Source organism: Furipterus horrens, unplaced genomic scaffold (genome assembly GCF_987537825.1).
Source record: "Furipterus horrens unplaced genomic scaffold, mFurHor1.1.pri manual_scaffold_4, whole genome shotgun sequence".
In the NCBI taxonomy this organism is placed as follows: Eukaryota; Metazoa; Chordata; class Mammalia; order Chiroptera; family Furipteridae; genus Furipterus; species Furipterus horrens.
The window spans coordinates 177,936,645-177,963,498 of record NW_028327174.1 but is presented as its reverse complement, the minus strand read 5'-3'; the positions used below and the strand labels follow the sequence as shown (position 1 = coordinate 177,963,498).

The 26,854-nt window shown below is 42.1% G+C and overlaps 2 protein-coding genes across 2 annotated transcripts in view; one reads left to right on the top strand and one right to left on the bottom strand.

Moving 5' to 3' along the window:
* The window catches only part of TEX10 (testis expressed 10), a 41,249-nt gene extending 38,161 nt beyond the window's left edge, over nucleotides 1–3,088 (top strand). Inside the window, exons 14-15 of the mRNA XM_090274493.1 lie at nucleotides 1,519–1,729; nucleotides 2,873–3,088. Coding sequence (XP_090130619.1) covers nucleotides 1,519–1,729; nucleotides 2,873–2,986 — 325 coding nt within the window. The 3' untranslated portion in view covers nucleotides 2,987–3,088. The remainder of the gene's footprint in view (nucleotides 1–1,518; nucleotides 1,730–2,872) is intronic.
* INVS (inversin) overlaps nucleotides 3,003–26,854 on the bottom strand; it is a 138,550-nt gene continuing 114,698 nt past the window's right edge. Inside the window, 4 exon segments of the mRNA XM_090274496.1 lie at nucleotides 3,003–4,806; nucleotides 9,576–9,650; nucleotides 10,407–10,636; nucleotides 22,933–23,650. Coding sequence (XP_090130622.1) covers nucleotides 4,655–4,806; nucleotides 9,576–9,650; nucleotides 10,407–10,636; nucleotides 22,933–23,650 — 1,175 coding nt within the window. The 3' untranslated portion in view covers nucleotides 3,003–4,654.

Here is a 26,854-nt window from a genome sequence, read left to right as displayed (position 1 = left end):
CCAACTGGGGACTGTACTGTAACCTAGGTATGTGCTCTGACCGAGAATCAAATCTGCAACCTTTCAGTGTATGGGGACACTAACAAACTGAGCCACACTGGCCGGGGCTATACCACAGCTTCTTAATCCATTTGTCTATTGATGGGCAATTGGGTTGCTTCCATATCTTGGCTGTTGTAAATAACACTACAGTGAACATAGGGATGCATATTTTTTTTTGAATTAGTGTTTTGGGTTTCTTCGTATATATACCCAGAAGTGAAATCACTGGGTTATAAGGCAGTTCCATTTTAAATTTTTTGAGGACCCTCTATACTGTTTTCCACAGTGGCTGCACCAGTCTGCATTCCCACCAGCCATGCACAAGGGTTCCCCTTTTCTCCACATCCTCGCCAGCACTTGTTTTGATTTATTGATAGCCATTCTGACAGTGTGAGGTGATGTCTCATTGTGGTTTTAATTTGCATTTCTCTGACAATTTAGGGATATTGAGCATCTTTTCATACTGGGTTGGCCGAAAATTTCGTTCAGTTTTTTCTGTATGATGGCTCTAGTAGTGCTTAGTTGTCTTTAATTTCATTTGTGACAGCTGTCATATCAGTGTGCATTAAACATAAAATATCAAAATCGGTGGATTTTTGTGCAGCCATTTTAATATTGAAGATGAAAGAAGATATGTAACATTTTTGGTATATTATGCTTTATTTAATTTCAAGAAAGGTAAAAATGTAGCTGTAACAAAAACAATTTGTACAGTGTCTGAAGGAGGTGCTGTGACTGATCTAACATCTCAAAAGTGGTTTGTGATATTTCTTGGTCCTGTTGACATTTTGCCAAGTAATTCTTTGCTTTGGGGCTGTCTTAGGTACTGGAAGATGTTTAGCAGCAGCGCTGGCTTTTACTCACTAGAAGCCAGTAATGGGAGATAGCCGACATACTCTCAGAATATCCAAATCAATAAAGTTATTGGTGAAAATGAAAAATGTGTCTTATGGAAAAAAACCATATGTACTTTTTGGCCAACCCATTATTGGCCAACTTCATGTCCTCTTTGGAGATGTGTCTATTCAGGTCCTCTGCCCATTTTAACCAGAATTTTTTAATAAGCAGTTTATAGATTTTGGGTAATAACCCCTTATTGGATATATCATTGGTGAATATCTTGTCCCATTCAGTAGAGTTGTCTTTTCATTTTGTTGATTATTTCCTTTGTTGTGCAAATCTTAGTTTGATGTAGTTCTACGTATTTTTTGTTTCCCTCGTCTGAGGATATACATCAGAAATAAATTCTGCTAAGAGAAATGTAAGAGATTTTACTGCCTATATTTTCTTGTAGGAGTTTTATGGTTTTGAGTCTTAATAGTTAAGTCTTTAATCTATTTTCAGTTTATTTTTGTACGGTGTAAGGAGAAAACACCATGTTTCTTAAAGGGACATTTTCAGTTTTGGGAAATATCAAAAGGGTACTTTTCCTGTATGTGTTGGCTCACTGACTCATCTTTGTTGCTGTTATTGTAGGGACAAGTTGTGGGGAGTCTGTGTCTCCATCCTGGCTCTCCTGCCTCGAGTCCTCAGATTGATGCTGCAGAGCCTGCGGGTGAACAGAGCTGCTCCTGAGGAGCTCGCTGTGGTGGGCCAGCTGCTCCGCCTGCTGCTTCAGCACGCACCCCTGAGGACACACATGTTGACCAATGCCATCTTGGTGCAGCAGATCATCAAGAATATCACGGTAAACAGCACAGAACAATGGTGTTGTACTATGAATACTAGAAAGGATTCAGGGGCAAGGTGCAGTGGGGTGCCCAGGGTTCCATGTATTGACTGAACTCCTGGAATTAAGTCCAGTGTGGTGATTTCCCAGGGTTTCTCCTGTAGTCCTTGTCACTTCACCCAGGGTATTTCTTTGATCCCAGAATCAGCTGTAAAAACCTTAAAATACTCAAACTGAAGGTGGCAGGCAACTAAGTTGGAAAAGATGTAGGCATCGGAGTCAGCTGCTATCTGGATTCTAAGAAGGACTATTAACTGTGATAGTTTTATGCAACTTAAAAAAAAACAAAAAAATTATCTGAGCTTATTTTCCTAGGTGTAGAAATAGGACTAATAGTAACTTTGTTGGTTTTTGATGACCATTGATGAGATCAGCCAAGTTAAAAGTTTTTAGTGTAGCTGACATTTAAGTAACGAAATGTTACTTTCATTAGGAAATTATTTAGCAGGAATAAACTTAAGGCCAATTTCTAGTTAGGTTCCCTGGAGAGTAAGAAGTTGGAGAAAGGAAGTTGCAGACTTCAGCTTTGTCTAATGGTTGCTTCTCTGTGTTGTGTGTTGTTTTTTTGTGGGGTGGGGGGCAGTTCTACTACGGTTCCTTTGGTGTTTTTACTCTGGAAGAATAGGGAGGGTTTTTTGGTATAGTTATTTGATCGGGGGGTTATCAATTGGTACATGTAATAGTAATTCAGAATAGTAGAAGGGCGGACAGTCAAGAATTTGGATTACTCTGAGGTTGACAGTCAACCTACCTCCATTGGGAAGAGAATGACAAGTTGTCAGTCAACCCTGTACAATGATGAAGACACTCCCGATGCCAAAGGGAGGAGCTTGGGAGTGTAGGGATGGTGGGTGGTGAAATTGTGTTAATCCCTAGTATAAGTGGGAGGGAACAAACGAAACAGGAAACCATTATCACTTGTACTTGAGGGTTTAACTAGGAATTTTCACTGTCTTTGGTGATACCAGTAAGATTTCTTGTGGTGACTTTCAGATGAGGATACTGTTGCAATGGCTGAGATGCTGTTTGGATGTGAAAAACACTTCAGGTAGCATAGCAATTTTAGTAGAATTCTCAAATTACTCTTGTTTTCCTCTGCAGACATTGAAGAGCGGCAGTGTTCAGGAGCAGTGGCTCACGGACTTACATTACTGCTTTAATGTATATATTACTGGGCATCCCCAGGGGCCCAGTGTTTTGAATACAGTGTATTAAAGAGGCACCGTGGCACTTCCTGTTTAAAATGGTTTATTCACATCTAATTTTGAAGAGACTGATGTAATAAATGTTTGTCATTAAAGCTGAACTTTTAAAGAAGTTGTTTATGAACCTTCCTTTGCACTAAGGTAGGAAAATAATGCAGGCCGGCTTCCTGGACTAGCATGTGATATGTGGTAGTATATTTTACATTTCATAGGAACTAAATATTTACAAAATATGAAGTGGTAAAATGTACTGCTATTTGCCAAAAACTTAGCTTGATCTTTTTGAGCCCATCAAGGCAAACCTCATTTTTGTGTTCTCAGTTCCAGATCATTTGGAGAGCAGGAACCAGTTTTTGCTTTGTTTTGTTTGGGAGTGGTTACCCTTATCCATGACAGTGAGCTTCTCACTGTGGAGTTGTTGTTTACAGAGGTTCTGTAGCCCTCAGTACAGGGGCAAGATTTCACGTTGTTTTGGATTTTCCTATACTTACCTGGTGGCCGGTCTGATTGAGATAACTACTTTCAAAAGTGATTTTCTAATAACCCATTATAGCTCTTAAAAAATTACCAGCTATATACAGTGATATCTGTGATATATTCATTTTCCTAATCATGAAATAATTTAATTAGCAGACTATAAAAACGTGAAGGGGGGATTAAATTAACATTTTATTGCTTCCTGTCTTTTACTGTCAAGACAAGGATAACAGGAATCTTAAGACAATAAAAGGAGCCCTAGAAGTATTTTTGAGTCTACTATGTCACTGTTTAGGCCTGTCTATATTCCTACATTATCTTTGTCCTTAATGTGCAGAAGCTCAGAAGCCCCCAAGCCCCCAGTCACTAGATTTTTTTTAAACCTGGTATTCTTACAGCTGGAATGTGTGTACTTAGCATTTTCCCCTCTCAGTAGGAATGGCGTTTTGATAAGATTGCTCACCTCTGCAGGTCAGGCAGAAAATACAAGTGGAATGTTAAGGCTTGAATTGGTACCTTGTGTGTAAATAGCCAAGCCCGGTCTGTTCACCTGCCTGACTGATTTCCTTGGTGTCATGTGATACCAGTACTGTATTGCTGTTCACAGAGGATGTGGCAGCAGCCGGTGGCCTTCAGAGACTGACCCGAATTGTAAAAGGTAAGGAATCAACAGAAGTGAAGCGAGCACCTATTGTGGGCTTACAGATAATTTCTAAAAGTAAATGCTGGATCATGATTCTGGTCTAAAACTTAAAACTTATAAATTTGGATTACAGGATGTGATGTCGGTAATGAAGTTTGTTGCATTAGGTTCCAGAGAGTGAAATGAAGGTGGCTGCTCTGGGACAGGCTCCTCCCCATCTCATTTAGTGTCTTCAGCTGAAGCCAAACAAAGCAGGCCTGCACCAGCTGGCTGGCATAAGTCCCAACCCCCCGGCCATCATGTTCTTAGTTTTACTGTGGCTATAAATCCTCCTTTCTAGCCATACTGTCTGAGGTGACGGCAGACATCTAGGCAGTTCTGCATAGGCACAGTCTACCCTGATCTTTCCAGCGCAGGGTAGATAATTTCCAAACAATGCTGTAAGTGCAGAAAGAAAGAAATTCTGTTATTTCTTTCAGTTGTTACCACATTTTCAGGCATGATATTAAAGTTTACCCAAGATGAAAATGATAATCAGCAGAGAATTAGAGCTTCAAATTAGCTGTTCCAGTTATACCAGACACAGTCTTCCTCCATAGGCAGTCAAGGTTTTGTTTTGTTTTTTGATTGAGTAGCTGATTGCAGGTTATAAGAAAAATTCTTTGATCTTCCACTGTTCTCAAGCGGGTGTATACACTGCAAGTTGCTCACTGTTGGAAAAAAAAAAAAAGCAGGTGTATATTCAGGTTACTAATTTTAATGCTGAAGGTAAGAGTTTACTGGTGGTAAGGAAAAAGGGTTAGTTTTGGACCTACATGGCACTAAACAAGGAGATGGCCAATGTATTGTTGAGACAGGGACGATTTATCAGCCTTGTATTTCCATCTCAAAGATGACCTAACATCTCTCAAGGAAGAACCTTGAGTGGGAGGGGCAGGTACAAACCTAGGTCTTCAGTTGTCCTGGGATAATTGGTATTATCTTTCTCTCTGTGCATCTCTCCAATATAACAGTCAAACTTACATATATGCATATATATCTTTTTACTCCACGTACCAATCCTTGTTTATAGTCCATTTTGGAAAATAGGTTTGTTCAAAAACTATTCAAATGATAGACTCACAGGCATATCAAACCTGAGATGGATTTTTTAGGTCTATATGACTTTGAAATTATAAAATTATAGGATACCACAGTTGGAAAAATTAGTGGTGTGCCCACCCCTCTCATTTAACAAGGGAGGATACTGAGGCACCAAATGGTTAAGAGACCTTGCTGAGGCCGTCACGTGCTCCTAACTTTCTGGAGTAAAGACGCAAACAAGAAAGGTGAGTAGTTTTTAAAAATTATAAACATATATCTTAACTATTTTTTCTCCTGGTTTTAATACTGTTACTTCAATAAATTATTTTAAAGTGAACTGTTTTGTAACTGGCGTGTTTTTGGCTGCCTTTACTGTTTCGAGTCTTGAGTTCTCATCTGCTGTCCCATGTAGACGGCAGGAACATTCTGCATTCATACAAGTGGATATCATTACTAGTAATCACATCACTTAAGCCACCATTATTCTGTTATCGGAATGGGTTTTTTAAAGGGAATTTATATTTTTAAAGAGCTGAACCCCCAAATTTAGGAGAGCCTGTTCATGTGCATGTCCATACACACACACACACACTGATCATTGCTATGCTTCTGTTGTTTGTGGGTGGTTAGCAGGGGTGGGTGGGTGTGGAAGACAAGATAGAGCTTGGATTGTTCAATTATCTCCCGAACGAGGAGAGAAACAGCCTGTGAGTGCTATTTTCCTATTCCCAGCTCACTTTCTCCTTCATAAGAGGTAAAGGCATTAATATAGCCACTCCCCACACTGGAGCAACAGTCTGCACTCAAGTACTGGGATACCTGTAGTGTGCCAAACAATCTAAATCTAAACAGAACGGTGAGCAAAATCAGAAGATCCTCCAGCCAAGATGGAGGCGTAGATAGACACGCTGAGTCTCCCCCCACAACTAAGGAATACAACTACTTCAAAACTAGAGACAACCAGAAGTTCCAGAAAATCGAGCTGCATGGAAGTCCAACAAAGATATAAAGAAGAAACACTCATCCAGGCAGGGAGGATGCGGTGTGGTGGTGGCAGCATCGGCAGCAGGGGCAGGCAGGCAGAAAACACAGTTACACATTTTAAATAGGAGGGACACCTGGGGAGCATTCCCAGCTCCTCATCAGACCCACGCAGCTCCCAGTCTCAGCACCGGGGAAACTCAAGCTTCATTGCTTCTGACTGTACAAACCAGTAGGGGCTGGGGCAGTGGCAGAAACTGCCGGTCTCTCAGCAGAGTCCGCTTGTTTAAAGGGCCCACACGGTCCTAGAATGTCCACAGACCCACCCACTCTGGGAACGATGGCCAGAGCAGCAGCAAGAGGGGCGCCAGTCCCATAAAGAAGTAAAAGTGCCTGGAAAAGGGGCAAGTGCTGGGCAAACGGCATTGTTCCCTCTCAGACCCCTCCCCCACATACAGCACCACAATGTGGTGAAACAGGTCGCCCTGTACTGATGAATCCCTAAGGCTCTGCCCCTTACAACATAACAGGAGTGACAGCTCTATCTAAGAGAGGCAGACAAGCACAGGAGCCTGTCAAGGTAAGGAGACAGAGAAGTATGGCCCAAATCGGAAGGGATCAAAGTTCCAGTGGGAGAACTGAATGACAAGGAGATAGCCAACCTTAACAGATGCAGAACTCCAAACACTTGTGATTAAGATGCTCACAAGCTTGATAGATATGCTTGAGTACAGCAAACGCATAAGAGAAGTGAAGGCTATACTAAGTGAAACGAAGAAAAATCCATACAGAACCAATAGTGAAGGGAAGAAAATCGGGGTTCAAATCAATGATTTGCAACATAAGTTAGAACAAAACAGTCAACCAGTATAGAATGAAGAAACAAGAATTGAAAAAAAATGAGGAGAGGCTTGGGAACCTCTGGGACAAATTTAAATGTGCCAACATCTGAATCATGGGGGTGCCAGAAGGAGAAGAGGAAGAGCAAGAAATTGAAAACTTATGTGAAAAAATAATGGAGGAAAATTTCCCAAATTTTGCAAAGGAAATTGACATACAAGTCCAGGAAGCACAGAGAGTCCCAGATGTCAGGTTGAACCAAAAAGAATTAATTTTGGTCTTCAGACTTCGACTAGAAATGTTAGTTCACTTTTTGCTTTGGGCTTCAGACTTTGACTAGAAATGTTAGTTCACTTCTTGCTTTGGGGATTTTTTTTTTTAAGTATATTTTATATATACTTTATATATATAAAAGACCCAGAGCAGACCACACCAAGACACATCATGATTAAAATGCCAAAGGTGAAAGATAAAAGAGAATCCTAAAAGCAGCAAGATAGAAGCGCAGAGTTGCCTACAAAGGGTGTCTATAAGACTGTCAGCTGATTTCTCAAAAGACACTTTGCAGGCAAGAAGGGACTGGCAAGAAGTATTCAATGTGATGAAAAGCAAGGACCTACAACCAAGATTACTCTATCCAGCAAAGCTATCATTTAGAATGGAAGGGCAGATGAAGTGCTTCCCAGACAAGGTAAAGCTAAAGGAGTTCATCACCACTAAGCTGTTATTATATGAAATGTCAAAGGACTTATTTAAGAAAAAGAAGATCGAAATTATGAACACTAAAATGACAACAAACTCACAACTATCAACAACTGAATCTAAAAAATAAAAACAATCCACTAAGCAAACCAGAATAGGAACAGAATCATAGGTATGGGGATCATTTGGAAGGTTATCAGCTGGGAGGGGGAAGGGGGAAAAATGGGGAAATGGTGTAGGGATTAAGAAGCATAATCAGTTGGTACGAAATAGACGGGGAAGTTAAGAATAGTATAGGAAAGGGTGAAGCCAAAGAACTTAACATGCACGACCCATGGACATGAATTAGGGAGTGGGATTGCTGGAGGTAAGAGGGTACTGGGTAGAGGGGAGCAAAGGGGAAAAACTTTGGAACTACTGTAACAATATGATCAATAAAATATACTTAAAAAATAAAGAATCCCCAAAGCAAAAAGTGAACTAACATTTCTAGTCAAAGTCTGAAGACCAAAACTAATTCTTTTTGGTTCAACCTGACATCTGTGATTTCACATTGCAGAAACTTGTATGTTAAATCATGCTCTTGGAAATTATTTATAGACATGTTTTCTGTTTAAAACAGGCTTTAGCTAATCTAGCTAGCAGCTCTATCTGACCATCTGCCTTATTCACTGGGTAACGGTTAATGGGGATGGGTGAGCCTAATTAAACACTGTGTTGCCCAAAGTTTTAACTGTGAGTCCTTTAAAAATCTTATGCTGCTGAACACCTTCATTCTTAAAGATTTCTGGTAGTACCAGATTTTTCTCTTGGGACAAGGTTAAAAAATACTCTGATAATATTTATCTAAATGCTACTTCTCTGGTAGTTACATCTGACAGTTGTTTTTGAAACTATTCTTAATTCACTCAAGTACAATGCGTTTTTTTTTTTTTCATAGAACTACGGGCCTTAATTCCTTTGAAAGTTTCCAGCTACCCCACTCACCATTCCCTGATCAACCTGCCTATATTATGTGAGTTGCCTGACTTATTAAAGATTTGGCAGTAATTACTCTCCCCCTACCTCCAAGTCCTTCCCCCCCCGCCATCAAAAACTAAATGAATGTTAAAGTTCATGCTGACAGTCATTGTTCACCTTCCCAGCTGCCCTCTATGCTTGCAGGATGACTGGATCAGGAGGGGGGAGCATGTTGTCATAGCCACCCACGAGAAACACTGGACCTGGCATTAACTGCTGACAGCACTGAACTTATCACCCAAGTTGAATGCTGGTGTGAATGAAGGGGCCCTCAGTAAAACACTTCTGTTTTGCAGCTGAAAAGAAAAGTTCCCTGAGCTGCTGCTGTGTGAGTGAAAGTGTGCACAGTTGAGCCTGAACTGGATATGCAATTAAATATTAACATCTTCCTTGTGAGGCCCTAAAAGGCAAAAGCCAGAATTTGTGGTTAAGAGCCTTCCAGTCTTTAGGAAGGAGGTGGAGGATCTTAATGTGAAACCAAAGTGGAACAAGAACTCCCAAGGTATGACTTTGAAGAATAACAGTATTTTCACTTCCCCTTCCTTTATGTGAACAAGTAAGGAAAGGTGATTAACAGCAGCTGCCATTTATTGTTTCTACTGGAGGTAATTTTAATAGCAGCTTTGGTTATAAAAAATAACTTGCCTCTCATGGAGATAGATGTTGAGTGCAGTAATATTTCCATGGAAGAAGCATGAAAAACAAGTCTGTAGCTGAAATCAAATGACCATTAGAAACCCCTGGCAGTTAGTCTTCTGATTTTGGGGACAAAACAACAAAGGAAAATGCCCCCCCCCGCCACCCCCCCCCAATGTCCTCCCAATATATTTGGCCAGGGAGGCGGCTGCCTTACCTGAGTTAAGATGCAGTGCAGAAGATGCCTTTGAAGATTTGGGGGGATGATGTCCTTTTCCTTCTTGAGAACAACCTGAAAGCAACCAACAATGATAATCTCTCTCTGACAATGGCAGCCGTGGCCTGACCAAGTTTTGAATTCCTTGAATGACAGGCTTGAGCTTGCAAGTAAGTGTTGGCCAAGATCAATTAGGTGCGGTGTGGAAAGGCCCTGTAGGCCCAGGGGAAAGTTCTGAGATTTTGCTGCCTGGGCCACAAATCGGTTCAAGATGCCTTGGCTCAGCTTTTTTCTGTTGGGGAGCTAGTCAGGCTTGCTCTCTGCTGAGTTTCTTTTGATGGGCTCTTTCCCATGCTGGAAATGGTTTAATTTGCAGCAGTTCATCTGCTAAACAAGTACTTACTGTAGTGCTTGGGTCTGGGCATTCAGTGGATAGACAACCCTGTGAAATCTCAGCAAAGGAAAGGTCAAAGTGAGGCAGGCAGGCAGGGCTGGCCTATGTTTAGAGGCCTCCGAATTGGTAATGTAAGGGGAAGACCAAGTAGTGGCCTGAAGAGGTTGCAGCAATGGTGAGTCTTTCAGTTTTGAAGCCCAGCAGAAAATCTGGCTGAAAGGCTCTCTGGGTTGAGATGCCAGATTGCCTAATCTCAAACCAATTCTGATCAAGAATTTCTGGAAGGGAGGCACTAAATATAGTGCTGAGATTCTCTTGGTGATTGAAAGTTTCCACCTGAATGGAGGTTTCCCCAGTGCAATTAAACCCCATTTCAGATTCTGATGTGACGTTCTGGGGATGCCTGGAAACTACAAAGTGCCTAGAAGGACAGTTACCATAGATCTGTTTGAGCACCGAATGCCTGGTGAACCTTGTGCCCGAGCTGCTTTTTGATGGATTCCTGGTGGTTCTGCTTGCTGTGATGGTCTTTGGGGGTTTTAGTTCCAGTTCCTTCCTCCAAACCTGGAGGAGCAGTGCCATGCACTCTCGGTTCCATCTGTCCATATCTCTGGCTCCACGCTGCTTCATATGCAGAAGGTGGGACAGGTGCTTCCTGAGCTGGTAGCTGGTGGGACCAGAGAAGGGGAGAGGCTTTAAGATCACAGCATTGAGGAACAAGAATTGCGTTAAGGTTCCTAGAAGCTATAGGAACTTGGTAGACTCATTCAAGCTCCCATTCCCACTTTCAGTGGCAGTACGGCAGGACGTTGAATGTTACATTCTTTGTTTTTCCATCCAACAGTTCCTGAATTAGGAATCAATGAGATGAGTCCTCGCCCTCAAGATGGGGACAGGCCAATGTGTAAACAAATGCAGTATAAGAAATACTGAGTAAGGAGCTAGATGGCAAGAGACAGATGTGGGACTGATGATTTGTAGTGGTTTGGTAAGATTTTACAAGGCTGATATTTCTTCAGAGGACATTCTAGGTAGCAGCATTGGCATGAGCAGAGAGGTATGGGAATTTGTACAGGAAAGTCAGTAATGAAATGTATATGAAGCATTGTATATTTGCTGAGGGAAGGGTGTTGGAAGGCTGAGAGCTACACTGGGAGAAGCCAACATTTGTTCAAGACCTGTTGTATACCAGGTACTTGCCCAATTATTAAGCCTAAAACTTAAATCTATGAGGCAGAGGTTATAAGTCCAATAAAGACTGAGTTGTGGTGACATCACCAAAATGGTGACAGGTCATTCCCAACTTCCCTCTCCCTCATCAAAAGAACAACTAATAACTGTTCATGGACAAGACACCACTGAGAAAATCCCAGGAAACAGGACTTCTAGGATCTAGAGGCTGAAGAGCCCCCTGTACCACAAAGACCAAGGCAGCATGAAAAGGGCAAGAGGAGTGGCTACATGATGACAGCATCGCCCATCCATCCCCCCAGGCCAGACAGCACCACGCTGAGAGGTCTCCCTTGAGCCTAAAGCTTGTCCACTAGGAAAAGAGAATGCGGAGCAGACATCCAGCTCCCCAGTATTGAGTTGCTTCTTGGGAACCCCTACTCCAGTCTTGCCCCATGGGGATTGCACCGGGACTGATGGTGATGCAGAAGAGGGGAGGGGCTTGCAACAAACAGCACATGGATCTTTTTAGACTGAACTCCTACCTGCAGCATCCCAGCAATAGTCCCAACCAGTGGTTTTGCTCACCTGCAGAGCCAAGATGGTGGCAGTCTGATCAGGGACCTCAGCAGCATGCAGGCCTACCTGATTCAGGTCCTTAAAGTCTTGCTGGCCTTGAGGCTTAGTCTGACCTCGCCCAGGCAATTATAGCTCAACTCACTGCTAATTACAGCTTCTGGCCCCTGCTTGACCAGATATCCTGGCCAGACCACCTGGAAGCTGTATAGCCAAGCAACACTCAGGCAGAGAGTATGGCAGGCTGAGCTGATCATCTGCAGAGCAAGGCCAATAGCACCATTTGCCAGGGAACTCTGGGAGCAGGTTAGCTTGAATCAAGATCACAAAGAGCCTTGTTGCCATTGGAGATCAATTCTCTCACTCTGCCTGGGCAGGGAGAGTAATTTATAGCCCCAGCCATTGTGGAATACAGCCTAACTACAGCACAGAGGGACCATCCAACAGTCCCTTCTGACAGTGATACTTGACCAAAGAGTACAGCCCGTGGCTTTCTCCGTCTGCAGAGCAAAACTGGCGGCTTTGATGGCAGGTTTATTCAGTGCATAGTCTTGCCTGATTTCAGTACCCAAATGTTGAGTTATGCAGGCCCTAGGGCCTGTCCTGCTTCCCTGCTGGTGCAGGAAAGCTAATTCATAGCCCTGCCTACTGCTAAACATAGTACCCAGTCTCAACTATCTATAAGCCTGACCAGAGAACCCATGCAACTGAAGAGCTCATCCTACACCCTTGACTGGGCAGGGCACCAAGCCAAGAGTCCTATCCACTGTCCTTAGCCAGCAGCACCCCACCCCGACCCTCAGAACTTGGGCAGTGGCCCTGACCAAAAAGAGACAGCAAGCCTTACCTGCCCAAGAACTTAATGAGCAGACACATCCAGATATCCAACTGAGCTGACTGGTGAAGAACTGTCTCTGCCGAAGCAAATCTGCAGGAGGAAACTGCTTACTCAGATGTGTAGACACCAAGTTAAGGAATCAAGAATCATGAAAAAACAGGTAAATGTGACGTCATCAAAAGAAACTTAAAAAGCTCTGTTAACTGACCTTAAAGAAATGGAGATCTGTGAACTGTCAGAAAAAAATTCAGAATAACCCTCTTAAAGAAGTTTAGTGAACTACAAAGAATACAGACAACTAAACAAAATTAGGAAAACACATGCACAAAATGAAAAGTAGTTCAACAAAGAAATATAAACCACACATGCACACAAAAAACACCAAACAAATCTCAGAGCTAAAAAATATGACTGAACTGAAGAATTCAATGGAGTATTGAATCGAAACTGAAGAATTCAAAAGCAGACTTGACCATGCAGATGAAAGAATCAGTGAACTATAAGACAGGACATTTGAAATTACCCATTCAGAGGGACAAAAAGAAAAAAGAATAAGAAAGTAAAAAGAAGCTTGCAGGACTTAAGGGATACAATCAAAAGAAAAAGTATCTACATTTTGGGAATTCCCAAAGAAGAAAAAGAGAAAGGGACAAAAAGTATACTTAAAATAATAATGGCTGCAAATTTCCCAAACTTGGGAAGAGAAGAGGACATCCAGATTCATTGGGGCCCGAAGAACCTCAGAGAGGTCGGACCTGAATAGGGCTATACTGAGACACATTATGATTACACTGTCAAAAATCAAAGACAAAGAATTCTGAAAGCAGCAAGAGAAAAGAGAGGCCACATAAGGGACAGCTGGCAGATCTCTAAGCAGACACTTTTCAGAAAACACAATGAGATGGTATGTTTGAAGTACTGAAAGAAAAGAAAAAGCCTGTCAACCAAAAATTCTATAGCAGGCAAAGCTGTTCTTCAGAAATTAAGGAGATATGAAGACTTTCCTGAACAAATAAGAGTGCAGGGAGTTCATCACCACTAGACATGCGTTACAAGAAGGGAGTTCTATAAGTGGAAGTAAAAAGCTGGTCAACATCATAAATACATAAGAAGACAATGTAAAATTCACTGGTTATAATAAACATACTGTCAAAATTAAATTCTATCATATACTCATGATGGTATATAGTTCACTTACAATTCTAGTTTAAAAGTTAACAAATGTAGGAAAATAACCATAACTACAATAATCTGTTATTGGACACAATATAAAAAATGTAAGCTGTAATATCACAATAACTTAAAATGTGAGGAAGGAGAGAGAAATAAAAGTGTAAAGTTTAGGAATGCCTATCAAAGTTAAATTGTTATCAGTTTAAAATAGGGTGTTATCATTTTAAGATATTTTATATATACCCTATGGCAAACACAAGGGAAAAACCTGTACTAATTCCACAAAGGTACATAAAGAAGTCAACCATACTGCTATCAAAAAGCATCAAAGATAAGAGGCCAGCAGGATAAAAAACAAGGAACAATGAATCTACAAAGAATCCAGAAACAATGAACAAAATGGCAAAAAATCCTTATGTCGGTTATTACCTTAAACATAAAATGGATTAAATTCTACAACCAAAAGACCCAGAATGGCTGACTGAATTAACACACATACACACACACACACAAACACACACACACACACACACACGAGGGGGGAGACCCCCCCAAAAACGCGGGATTTATTTATAAAAATTGTGAATTTATTCTTACACATTTAAATTTCATTCACCTTCAAAGTACTCTCCATTTGATGCAATACACCTATCAAGACTTTTTTCCACTGCTCAAAACAGTTTTTGAACTCATGATTTTGATGCCTTTTAGTGCTAGTGTTTCTGCTGTTTTTTGTTTTACCCTCTTCCACATCCACAAACATTTCCCTTTGAGGACTTTTTTCATCTGGGAAAACAAAAAGACGTCACTTGGGGTGAGATTGGGTGAATAGGGAGGGTGGGGCAGGGTGCCATACTGTTTTTGGTCAAAAACTGAACACTCAGCATGGTGTGGGCAGGTGGGCTCATAAATCACCCATGATGAAATGATGATTTACGTGTTGAACGAGGCTTCAAAAAAAATTCACTGAAGCTGAAGGCAGAATCTCACAAGCCAGTTGGTATACTAATATAGATGGTTTTCTAGAACACTCACCTAGCAGGGGAAGCCTGTACTACAAAGAGCCTGTCCTCCAGAAGATAATTCTGGTTTTTTGGTTCCACCCTTGTGGGTTGAAAATGAAGGAATGGAAAAAGATATTTCAAGCAAATGCTAACCCCTCAAAAAATATCAGGGGTAGCTACACTTATAGCAGATAAAACAGACTTTAAAATTGGTAAAAAGACAAATAATGATATAATGATAAAGGGGTTAATCCATCAAGATATAACAATTTATGCACCCAACATCAGAGCATCTATATCTATAAAGCAAAAATTAATACAGAGTTAACTAGAAATAAACAACGATACAGTAATAGCTGGGGATTTTGATGCTCTATACTCAACAATGGATCGATTATCCAGACAGTCAGTGGCTTTGAACAATACGTTGATCAAATGACCTAACAGATATACAGAACATTCTATCTGACCACAGTAGTAGACACATTCTCAAGCACACATGGAACATTTTCTAGGATAAGCCAGATGTTAGGCCTCAAAAGTCTAACCAACCAAATCCAAGGGGGCTGAAATCTTATCCAATATCTTCTCTCACCATAAGGGTATAAAACTAGAAATCAATAAAAAGGAAATAACATGGAAGTTAAGCAACACTCTCCTGCACAATCAATGGATCAAAGAATAAATCAAAGGGAAAATATAAAAAGTATCGAGACAAAAATGGAAACATACCCCACCCAAAGTTCTGAAATGGAGCAAAAGCAATTTTTATTTTTTTATTTTTAGAGAGAGAGAGGGAGAAACATTGATTTGTTGTTCTACTTATTTATGCATTCACTAGTTTCTTCTTTTATGTGCCCTGCCCGACTGGGGATCAAACTGGCAACATTGGCCTATCGCTGCAACCAACTGAGCTACCCAGCCAGGGCCCAGCAAAAGCAATTCTATGAGCAAAATGTATAGCAATAAATGCCTACATTAAGCAATAAGAAAAATCTCAAACGACCTAACTGTATGCCTTAATGAACTAGAAAAAGAACAAAATGAGCCCAAAGTTAGCAGATGGAAGAGAATAATAAAGATCAGAGCAGAAATAAATGAAATAGGGAACAGGAAAATAATAGAAAAGATTAACAGAACTAAGAGTTGCTTCTTTGAAAAGATAAACAAAATTGATAAACCATTAGCTAGACTAACCAGGGAAAAAGAGAAGATCCAAATCAATAAAATTATAAATGATAAAGCAGACATTACAACTAATACCACAGAAATACAAGGGTTCATAAGAGGTTACTATAAACAACAAATGAAACTTTTTAGAAGCAGACAACCTACCAAGACTGAATCAGGAAGAGAGAATTTGAAAAGACTAATAGTGAGTAAGGATATTGAATCAAAGAAAAGCTCAGGACCAAATGGCTTCACTGAAAAATTTTATCAAATATTTGAAGAAGAATTAATTCTAATCTTTCTCGAATTCTTCCAGAAATTCAAAGAGGAGGGAACAGTTCCAAACTCACTTACAAGGCCAGCATTACCCTGACACCAAATCCAGAAAAGGGCACTACAAGAAATCTATAATCCAATACCCCTGATGAATACAGATGCAAAAATTCTCAATAAAATACTAGCAAACCAAATTCAGTACATTAAAGGGATAATTCCCCAGGATCAAGTGGGATTTATCCCTGGGTTTCAAGGATGGTTCAATATAAGTCAATCAATGTGAAACATCACATTAATAGAATGAAGGGGAAAAAAATCATGATCATCTCAAAAGATGCAGATAAAGCATTTGACAAAATTCAACATCTGTTCATGATAAAATCCCTTAACAGATTAGGTATAGAAGGAATGACCTCAATATAATAAGGCCATATATGAGAAGTCTACAGATACATCAGATTCAATGTTCAAAGGCTGAAAATTTTCTCTTTAAAATCAGGAAAAGACAAAGATTCTCACTTTCATCACTTTTATTCAACGTAGTATTGGAAGTCCTAGGCACAGCAACCAGACAATCAATCAATCAATCAATGGCATCAAAATTGGAAAAGGAGGTATAAAATTGTTTCTCTTTGTAGGTGACATTATTTTATATATAGAAAACCCTAAAGATGCCACCAAAACACTGTTAGATTTAATCAACAAATTCAATAAATTTATAGGATACAAAACTAATATACAAAAATCAGTAGTATTTCTATACACTAATAACAAATTATCTGAAAAAGAAACAAAAGGATCCCATTTAAAGTAGCATCAAAAACAATAAAATACTGATGAATACTTGTAATTTAACCAAGGAGATGAAAAATTCCTAAGACACTGATGAAAATAATTGAAGAAGACACAAATACCTGGAAAGGTGTCCTGTGTTTATGGTCTGGAAGAATTAATATTGTTACAATGCAATCACTACCTAAAGCCATAGAGATTCAATGCAAACACTATCAAGATTCCAACGGCATTTTTTTTTTTTACAGAAGTAGAACATATAATCCTAAAATTTGTATAAACCACAAAAGACCCTAGATAGCCAAAATAATCCTGAGAAAGAACAACAAAGTGGGAGGCATCGCACTTCCCAATTTCAAGCAATATTATAAAACCACAGTAATCACGACAGTATGGTACTGGTAATAAAAACACACAGACCAATGGAAGAGAATGAAAGACCCAGAAATAAATCCATGCATGTATGGTCAACTAATATTTGACAAAGGACTCAAGAATACTCAATGGAGAAAGACAGTCTATTCAAAAATGGTGCTGGGAAAGCTGGATAGTCACATGTAAAGGAATGAAATTAGATCCCTATTTTACACCACTCACAAAAATTAACTCCAAATGGGTTAAAGACTTAAGTATAAGACTGGAACGCATAAAACTTCTAGAAGAAAACATAGGAAAAAAACTCCTTGATATGGGTCTTGACAATGAGTTTTTGGATATGACACCTAAGCCCCAAGCAACAAAATTAAAAATAAACAAGTGGGGCTCCATCAAACTAAAATCCTTCTGCACAGTGAAAGAAATGTTCAACAAAGTGAAAAGGCAGCTTTTGGAATGGGAAAAAATATTTGCAAAACACATATTTGATAAGGGGTTAATATCCAAAATACATGAAGATAGCAAAAAGGAAAAAAAAAAACCTGCAAGTAATGCAATGAAAAAATGGGCAAAGACCCTGAATAGACATTTAAAAAAAAAAGATTTTATTTATTTTTATAAAGTGGGGAAGGGAGGGAGAAAGAAAGGGAGAGAAACATTGATGTGCAAGAGAAACAATCGGTTGCCTCTCGCATGCCCCCAACTGGGAACCTGGCCAGCAACCCAGGCATGTGCCCTGACAGGGAATCGAACCAGCAACCTTTCGGTTCACAGGCCAGCGCTCAATACACTGAGCCACACCAGCCAGAGATATAAAGATATAGATGAGGACATTTTTAAATTTCTTTTAGAGAGAGAGGGCGAGAGAAAGAGAAACATTAATCTGTTGGCTCCTGTACCTGCATGGACCAGGGATTGAACCTGCAACCCAGGTATGTGTCTTGACCAAGAATCAAACCTGCAATCCTTTGGTTACAGGACAACATTCCAACCAACTGAGCCACACTGGCCAGAGCTGAACAGACATTTTCCCAAAGAAGATATATAAATGGACAACAGATATACAAAAATATGCTCAACATCATTAGTCATCAGGAAAATGCAAATCAAAACGACAAGATACCAGTTCATTCTGTGAGAATAGTCACCAAAAGGACAAGAGATAACAAATGCTGGGGAGGATATGGAGAAAAGGAAACCCCTGTTCACTGGTGAGATTGTAAATTGGTGCAGCCACTATGGAAAACAGTATAGAGGTTCCTCAAAAAATTAAAAATAGAATTACCATATGACCCAACATTTCCATGTCTGAGTATATAACTGAAGAAATTAAAACAGTATGTTGAAGAGACATCTACACTCCCAAGTTCAAAGCAGCATTACAATAGCCAAATGATAGAAATAATCAAAGTGTGCACCAACACATGAATAGAGAAAAAGTTTTGATATAATGGAACATTATTCAGCTATAAAAAAAAATTCTGCCATTTGCGACAACATGGATGAAACTTAAGAGCATTATGCCAAGTGAAATAAATCAGACAGAGAAAGACAAATAATGTATTATCTCACTTACATGTGAAGTATTAAAAAAGCAACAACAACAACAAAAAAACGAACTCATAGAAGGAAATCAGATTTGTGGCTCTCAGAGGCGGCACCATGGAGGGAGGGGAAATTGGGTGAAGGTTGTCAAAATGTACAGACTTCCGGTTATAAGATAAATAAGTAGTGGGGGTGTAATATATAACATGGTAACTATAATTAACAGTGCTTTATGGTATATCTGAAATTTGTTGAGAGTAAATCCTAAGAGTTCTCATCATAAAGAAATATATCCTTTTTCCATTAAAAAAGCCTATTTGAGATGATGGGTGTAACTAAAATTATTGTGGTAATCATTTTACGATATATGTAAGTCAAATTGTAGTGTACACCTTGAACTTACACAGTGAAGCATGTCACTTATGTCTCAATAAAAATGGGTCAGGGAAGGCTGAGTAACTTGTAGAAGACCACACAACCAGAGTCAGGAGAGACCAACATTCAAACTCAGTGCTGTCTGGTTCAACAGCCAAATATGGCTAAGGACATTGCTCTGTATTCTGTTCTTGGTAGGTACCCATACTGGTTCTTAAGAAGAGTGGCATAGGTGCCCTGGCAGGGTGGCTCAGCTGGTTCGAGCATCGTCTCGTGCACCAGAAGGCTACAGGTTCAATCCCTGGTCAGGGCACCTACCTGGGTAGCAGGTTCAATCCCTGGGTGGGGTCATAAGGGAGGCAACCTACCGATGTTTCTCTCTCTTTCTCTAAAAATCAGTAAGTATATTCTTGGGAAAAGATTACAAAAAATAGTTGCAAAGGTAAGAACTGTATTTTACTAAGATCATTCTGCTGGAGGGTGGAGGCTGGGGTGGGAGAGGCCAGGGGCATGTGGCTATATTTATGTCCAGTGTTTATTTGACAGTTTCATCCCACACGCACTCCCAAACTTCTTACTGAACACAGCTGTTTCGGAGCCTCGCAAGGAAAGCTGCGTCAGTCTTCATTATGCGTAGCTGATTAACTACTCCACAGGCACTGAAGGGCGCTGCAGAGGGCAGCAGGCCCCACGCCTGACATCATGGGGCACCGAAGGGGGAACCGCCTTCCTCAGTGGCGAACAGCTCCCTGGGGCTCCTGGTGCAGCCCCTCCCTCCTGCCCTAAAAGGCTGATTCCAAACTACAGGATTCTTCCTCTCTTCACCTGGAGTGACAAACCACGCCATCCCTCCTAGAGGATGTCCCACACTCCCAGAAAGCCGAGTGCAGAGAAAAGCTCGTTCAAGGGGCAGCGCTGCTCCACAGCTCAGTTTGTTTGAGGTGCCAAGGTCCTCCACACCCTCTGCTCTCTAGGCAGGGGACTCGCTGGGAAGCCCAGGTGATGGCCGAAGCTGCAATAGCTCCGCCCTCAGAGGGCACGGCTTCCACCACATCTACTCTGGGAACGGAGGCTGAGCCTGCGTCTGGTGGTCCTGGGGCCCCCACTCTCAAGGAGGACTCGCACCCCTGGGGTGCTGAGAAACCCGACGCGCCCACCTGCCCTCTGGGCTCTGGGCTCCCATGGCTCAGCCTGTGCGTGTCCTTCACCTGGGCACGTGCCGGAGCCGCGCGGACAGGACGGTGGCTCACACAGACTGGGTAAGGAGGAACTCCGTATTTTATACAGCGGCTGCTCTCAGCCACAGCAACTTCCCAGCCCAGTTTAGCTTCTCCAGTATCTGGTTTCAACCTTTAAAACAGTCAAGTCCTGATTGGCAATAAAACTCAGGCTTTAGGACTCAGCTTCATTTCCTCCGGGCCCCAGGGTTCGACCTGCTCCCCCCATCACGGCGCACCTTCCAGCCGGCCTTCCTCCCTGCTCCACATGCCTCCTGCAACGACAGCCGGCCTCACGGAGCACGCCCGAGCCAGCCCTGTCCCCGAGTCCACCCCTCCCGGCTCTCTGGCCCAGGACAGCACTCGGGGCTCCTGTGCTTAATATGGGAGGTATATACGGCTGGAGAGAATCGACAGAAGTGTTTTTACTGTCACCAGCCACTGTGACTTCCCACAACGTGCAGCTTCCCAGAAGCCCTTGGGGAGCAGGTGTCCCAGGTCTCAGAACTGCACGAGGGTGCAGCCAGAGGGGGCCTGAGTAATTGCCTCCCCAGGTGGGCAGAGACTATGAGCCCACTGTCCTTGGGGGCAACGACTGAAAGCTCATTTGCTGCTATGGACACTTACTGACAGCACCTGTCAGCTCCCGACTCTTCAAAGGCGTCAAAGCACGGCCTGACGGGGAGGCATTTCAGGGGAGGCATTTCAGCCGGGGAGCAGCTGTGGGGCCTGACGTGGTAAAACTCACTGGCTCGCTTAGATCCCAGGTTTCGGCTGAAATACCTAATAAAAAGGTCCTCTGGGATGGTAGCCAGTGCACGTCCTGGCAGAACTCCCCCACGAGGGGAGCAGGCTGCTCTCACCTGCGACTTCTGACACGGGCTGTCTCAGTTCCAAGCCAGTGCTGGCACTTACTAGCTCTGTAACCTGCTGGGTGGAGGAGCCTCCCTGTGCCTCAGTCTCCTCATCTGTGGGATGGGGACAGGAGAGGCCCTAGCTCTCAGGCTTACTGCGAGGGTTAAATGTGTTAATGCTACGTGTAAGGCTACTGAGCAGAGCGTCTGGCACCAGTGCCCAGTGAACGCCAACCACTAGTGTTAACAGTGGTAACAACATCCCCCTGTGATGTTACCTTGCCAGGTGTGAGCATGGTCCAGGCAGCCCTTCCTCCCCAGCCTGCGTGGAGGTGACAGAACCAGGCTGCCTCCACCTCCATCATCTTGGCCCCAGCAAACACGGCCTTCACTGAGAACGTGGGGAAAGGCCCTTTGACTTGAGTCAGACACAGCTTCAAGTGCTCGATCTGTACCACGAGGACCAGTCATCTGTCCTTCCTGAAACCATGTGCTCCTCTGAGAAATGGGGACACTCATCCCTACCATGATGGCTCCCTGGTGCAGCCAGGAGAGCAAAGGTATGAGATGACCTTGTCAACGGCCAAGAGCTTGGACAGATGTGAGGGCGCGCTAGAGGCTGTGCACCCAGGGCTCTGGGTCGGGCCGTCTTTGGCACAACAGACCCTCAGGCCTCTCCCTGCTTGGACCTCAACAGAACTGCTCTCTCTCACTCCCCCCTCTTTCTTCTGCCAACGCTTTTATCTCTTGACAGGGGCGCTGATATGTGGCACACCTGTGCTCACAGTGACTGGCTTGCTTTGTTCCCCCATCAACCTTCCGCTCTCTGGAGATGGAGGCCGTATGACTCCCACCTGTGGGCGACGGCGCAGCCCTCCCTGGGCATGGGCCAGCACTGCATGGGGCCTGTAGCGTGAAGGAGGGGATGAGGTATGTGACAGCATGCCGCAAAGGACTCCCCCAGTCCCCTCCTAGGTGCTCCCTGGAGGTATTTGGCCCAGCATTTTAGGAAGCCTCCGCCTCTCCTCCCAGCAACTACCCCGTATTCTGAGCTTGAGTGGTGCTTACACAGGTTTTTATAATAAATTTCAGTCACTCAGTGCACTACATCCAGGCCCTGGTTTAGGTATTTGGGATAGGACTAATTCCTAGACAGTCAAGAAGAAAAATCAAATAGCTCATGTGTGTAGGGCTGAAGCACACATTATCTCATTCTACAGTTAGCCCCATAGACAGGACAGGTGCAGCCACTGTTAAATCCCATTTTCCAGATGAGGAAACGGAGGGTCAGGGAGGCCACGTGATTCGCCCAAGCTCAGATAACCTGTTAGAGCTTCCCCTGAAACTCAGGCTTCCTGTTGACACACTGAGGGCTTTTTCTTTACACCAGGCCATCCTGGGTGTTTTCCTGTCTTCCTGGGCAAAAGCACCTTCCAAACAGATTATCTAGTGTACATTACTAGGATCTACACAGGTGTGAATTTCATGGGTAGGCTCAATTAAATTGGCCTTGCCATGCCAGCAAATGGAATTCACTAGAAAACATGGGCGAGCACAGGGGTGTCGTGTTAGGGGTGTCGTGGCCCCCATCTCCTCACCTTCTCCAGGCACGCTGGATGACTGCTGCCGCCTTGTTCTTCTTGCGAAACAGCTCTTTTCTGCTTCTTTCTCTCTGGATTATCTGCAGCCACAGCTCCACAGGGAGGAGGTCGATATTCACGCTCTGCCCAGAGAGGGGACCAGGAGCTGGATTAGTCTCCTTAGGTGTCTGCGCATCCTCTGACAGGGTGGATATTCCCAGCTTCCTGACTCCTGACCTCAATACCTCTGTCCTCTGTGGCAAATCTGAGAGGCTCTCTCCTTCCAGCTTGTCCTGCGTCACTTTGTTTCTTGGTGTCCGATGGTGAAGAGGATTTTGCCCAGCATGGACCACCTCCCCCTTGGCACTGCCAGGCCGGCTGGAACCAGCTGGGGAGCACCTTCCTCCTCTGAGCTCTTGAATGCGCCTTTTCTGGGAGGCACACTTGGCCTTGGGGGCGGTGTCGTGCCGCCTGCTGGGCTTCCGGTGGCCATCCTGCTGAGGAAGGCTTGCAGCTGCCCAGCCGGGGTCCCCTCCTTTCTCATCAGGCCCAGCCACCCTGCTGCAGGAGGGATGCTTTGAGAAGCCTTTCCCCTTGTCACACCGCTGCTCGCTGACCGTCTCGCCTCCGGACTTCTCAACAGAGGAGACTCCTGGACACCTGCTTCCATCAGCGCCTTCCTCGGAGCTGAAGTGGACACAGGCAGACCAGCCTTTAGATTGCTCTCTGGGTGTTTCTTGGGGAAACAAGGAAAAGGGGGAAGAATATTTATTGTTCAAAACTTGTATGAGTAGGGCAAGTCTGCCTGTTTATGTACATAAAATATTCAGACCCATCCTATAGCATTACCATGGTAGAGGTGATTATTTGAAAAAAATTTTAACTTCTATTTTTAGCAAGAATAGGTTTAATTACCTGAAGGCCTTCCCACTACAAATACCTAGAAAATGCTGATTAAAATATAGTAAATATCCTTTTAAAACCACCATAGTGCCTTTAAGAAAATGAAGGTAATCCCTCGGAGGTCAAAAACAAAGAGAAAACTGAAAATCAGAGTGATGAATGTGGGAGTTGGCCTAGGCAGGTAGTAGGGGTGGAGTGGACAACGGCCGGTCTTACTAAATACCTGGTTGTGTTTTATCACCTAGATAAGAACAGGAAATGAGGACTTACAGGTAGAAAGCTAACTAGAACCAAGACCCTGCATGAAGCTAGGATTCTGAGGTGGTATACCATTAGGAAATAACAGTCCAGATAAAAAGATCTGCTTGCCAACTGGGAGATGATGGGGAAGTTTGTCTCAGCCTAGGTTCTGGATGGGGTAAAGTCTTCCATGAGAATTTGACACCAAAATCCTGGGCCTCACATGGGTTTGGTATGCATTTATTTTCAACCTACAAAAAAAAAATCAATATAAAAACCGGTCTCAGGATGGTGATATCATAGAAGTAAATGATTCTCAGAAGCAAACACACTGTTGCTCTAGTGTGGCATCCCCTCAACTCAGGCTGCACAGAGGGGTCCTTCTGAAAATAACTTAGCAATTCAAAATGATAAAATGCATGAGGGAACAATCTACCATGAGTGACAGTTAACAGGAACAAAAGCAAACTTAGATCAATGAGAACTAAAGCTAATGGAACACTGCGTGTGCATGCACACACACGATGAGTAAACAGAAGAAATTTAAAATATGAGAATAGATATATTCCAAGCAGAGCTAAATAGAACACCTAAAATGAAAACTTTGCTCTTCATGTAGAAAGCAGTGAAGGAGCTCCTGCTCCTGCGTTGGCGGGACTGAGGTACGCTCACCACTGAGGACGATAGAAAAGTCGAATAGAATATTACAAACCACCTGTTTTTTAAAATAATGTTTAAAAAATTTCAATTACAGTTGACATACAATATTAATTTAGTTTCAGATGTAAAACATAGTGATTAGTTATTTATATAACTTATGAAGTGATCACCCCAATAAGTCTAAAACCCATCTAACACCACAATATTATTGACTATATTCCCTAGCTGTACTATATTCCCTGTGACTTTTATAATTGGTAATTTGTACATCTTTATTCCTTTCCCTTTTTCACCCATCCCCCAACCCCATTCCCATCAGGCAACCATGAAAATATTCTCTGTATCTATGAGTTTATATTTTATTTGTTTGATTATTGTATTTTTTATTCCACATATAAGTGAAATCATACAGTACTTGTCTTTCTCTGACTGACTTATTTCACTTAGCATAATAACCTCTAGGTCCACCTATGCTGTCACAATGGCAAGATTTCCTTATTTTTTATGACCGAGTACTATTCCACTGTATATATGTACTACATCCATACCCACTCATTTATTGTTGGACACTTAGGTTGTTTCCATATCTTGGCTATTGTAAAAAATGCTGCAATGAACATAGGGGTGCATATGTCTTTTTGAATTAGGGTTTTGGATTTCTTTGGATAAATACCCAGAAGTGGAATTGCTGGGTCATATGGTAGTTCTATTTTTAATTTTTTGAGGAGCTTCCACACTGTTTTCCACACTGGCTGCGCTAATTTACAATCCCACCAACACTGCATGCGAGTTCTCTTTTCTCCACGTCCTCACCAACACTTAACAAACCATCTGTCTGAAGAGGCTGAAGAGCTAACAAGGCAGAAAAAAATGAGGCCAAGATCCAGGAGAATCAGGACATCAACATAGTTGAGTAAGGCACTTGGAGGTACAAATCCCCAGAGGAACTGGCCCCCTGAGGTGTGGAGGACCAGAACTTGCCAAGCATTCTCTTTGACTGGGGCCATGGAAGGTTATGTCTCAGGAGAAAGCTGAACTGGGAGTAAATGGACCCTTGCAGGGACTGAAGTCCAGCTTCGCATCATCTTGGTCCATCTGCGGTAACAAATGTACTGTTCTGGGGTAGGTAGTTGGGGAGTATGTGCGTGTAGGGGCGGGAGTTTATAGGAGCTCTGTATTTTTTGCTGGAAACCTAAAACTGCTCTAAAATGTAAACTCCATTAAAATAAAAAAGAAAAATAATGAAGAGATTGCTAAATATTATTAGATACCATTCACTAATGATATAAATAATGTGACCCAAATCACATTATTTATATCATTATTAGATGATAGAATAAATAGATCAGTGGGAAAGAACAGAAAGCTAAAAATATACCAATATAGGAAGAGATAATACAGAAAGCAGTCGGAATTTGTGCCATAGAGATGAGCTGCTCAGAGCTCCTAGGCAGGAACCCAGAGGGAAGCTGATTCCTTCATAAGCCAGGACCCACGAAGCCCACAGCCAGTGTTGCAACTTGGGGTCATTCCATGTGTGTGGCAGAACAACTGCTAATTGCCTAGTGATGAATCATTAGATTCCAATTTCACTATATAACATTAATTAGGAGATAGTAAAAATCAGAAAATGTATGTGTTTGTTACATCTTGAATAGGGAAAACCTTTTCTTAGTATAAAACCACAAGGAAAATATCTCAAAAAAAATTAAACAATTAAAAAGCAAACTATAAACAAAAATATTCATGATATATAATAGACAAAGATGACTATCTTTATTAGATAGCTTTTAGAAATAATCCAGAAAATAAACACACAAACCCAATAAAAATATGACAAAGTTACATCATGCTAACTAGGATTTGGTAAATCCATAATTTGCCTAAATGTCTGAAGAAAGTGTTTTTCTTTTACTTTCTTTCTTGCTTTTCTTTCTTTTTTTTGTATTTTGCTTTGAAAGGGTGAGGCAACCTTCTACAACCTTCCTGGCTTCCTGGCACGAAATTTGGCAGCATGTTTAAAGAGCCATAAAAATTAGAGATGTACACAAGAACTTATACACAGGGCTATAACACAGACATGATTAAACAAAACATGCTGTATTCATAATCTGATGTAGAACTAAGCATTTACTAA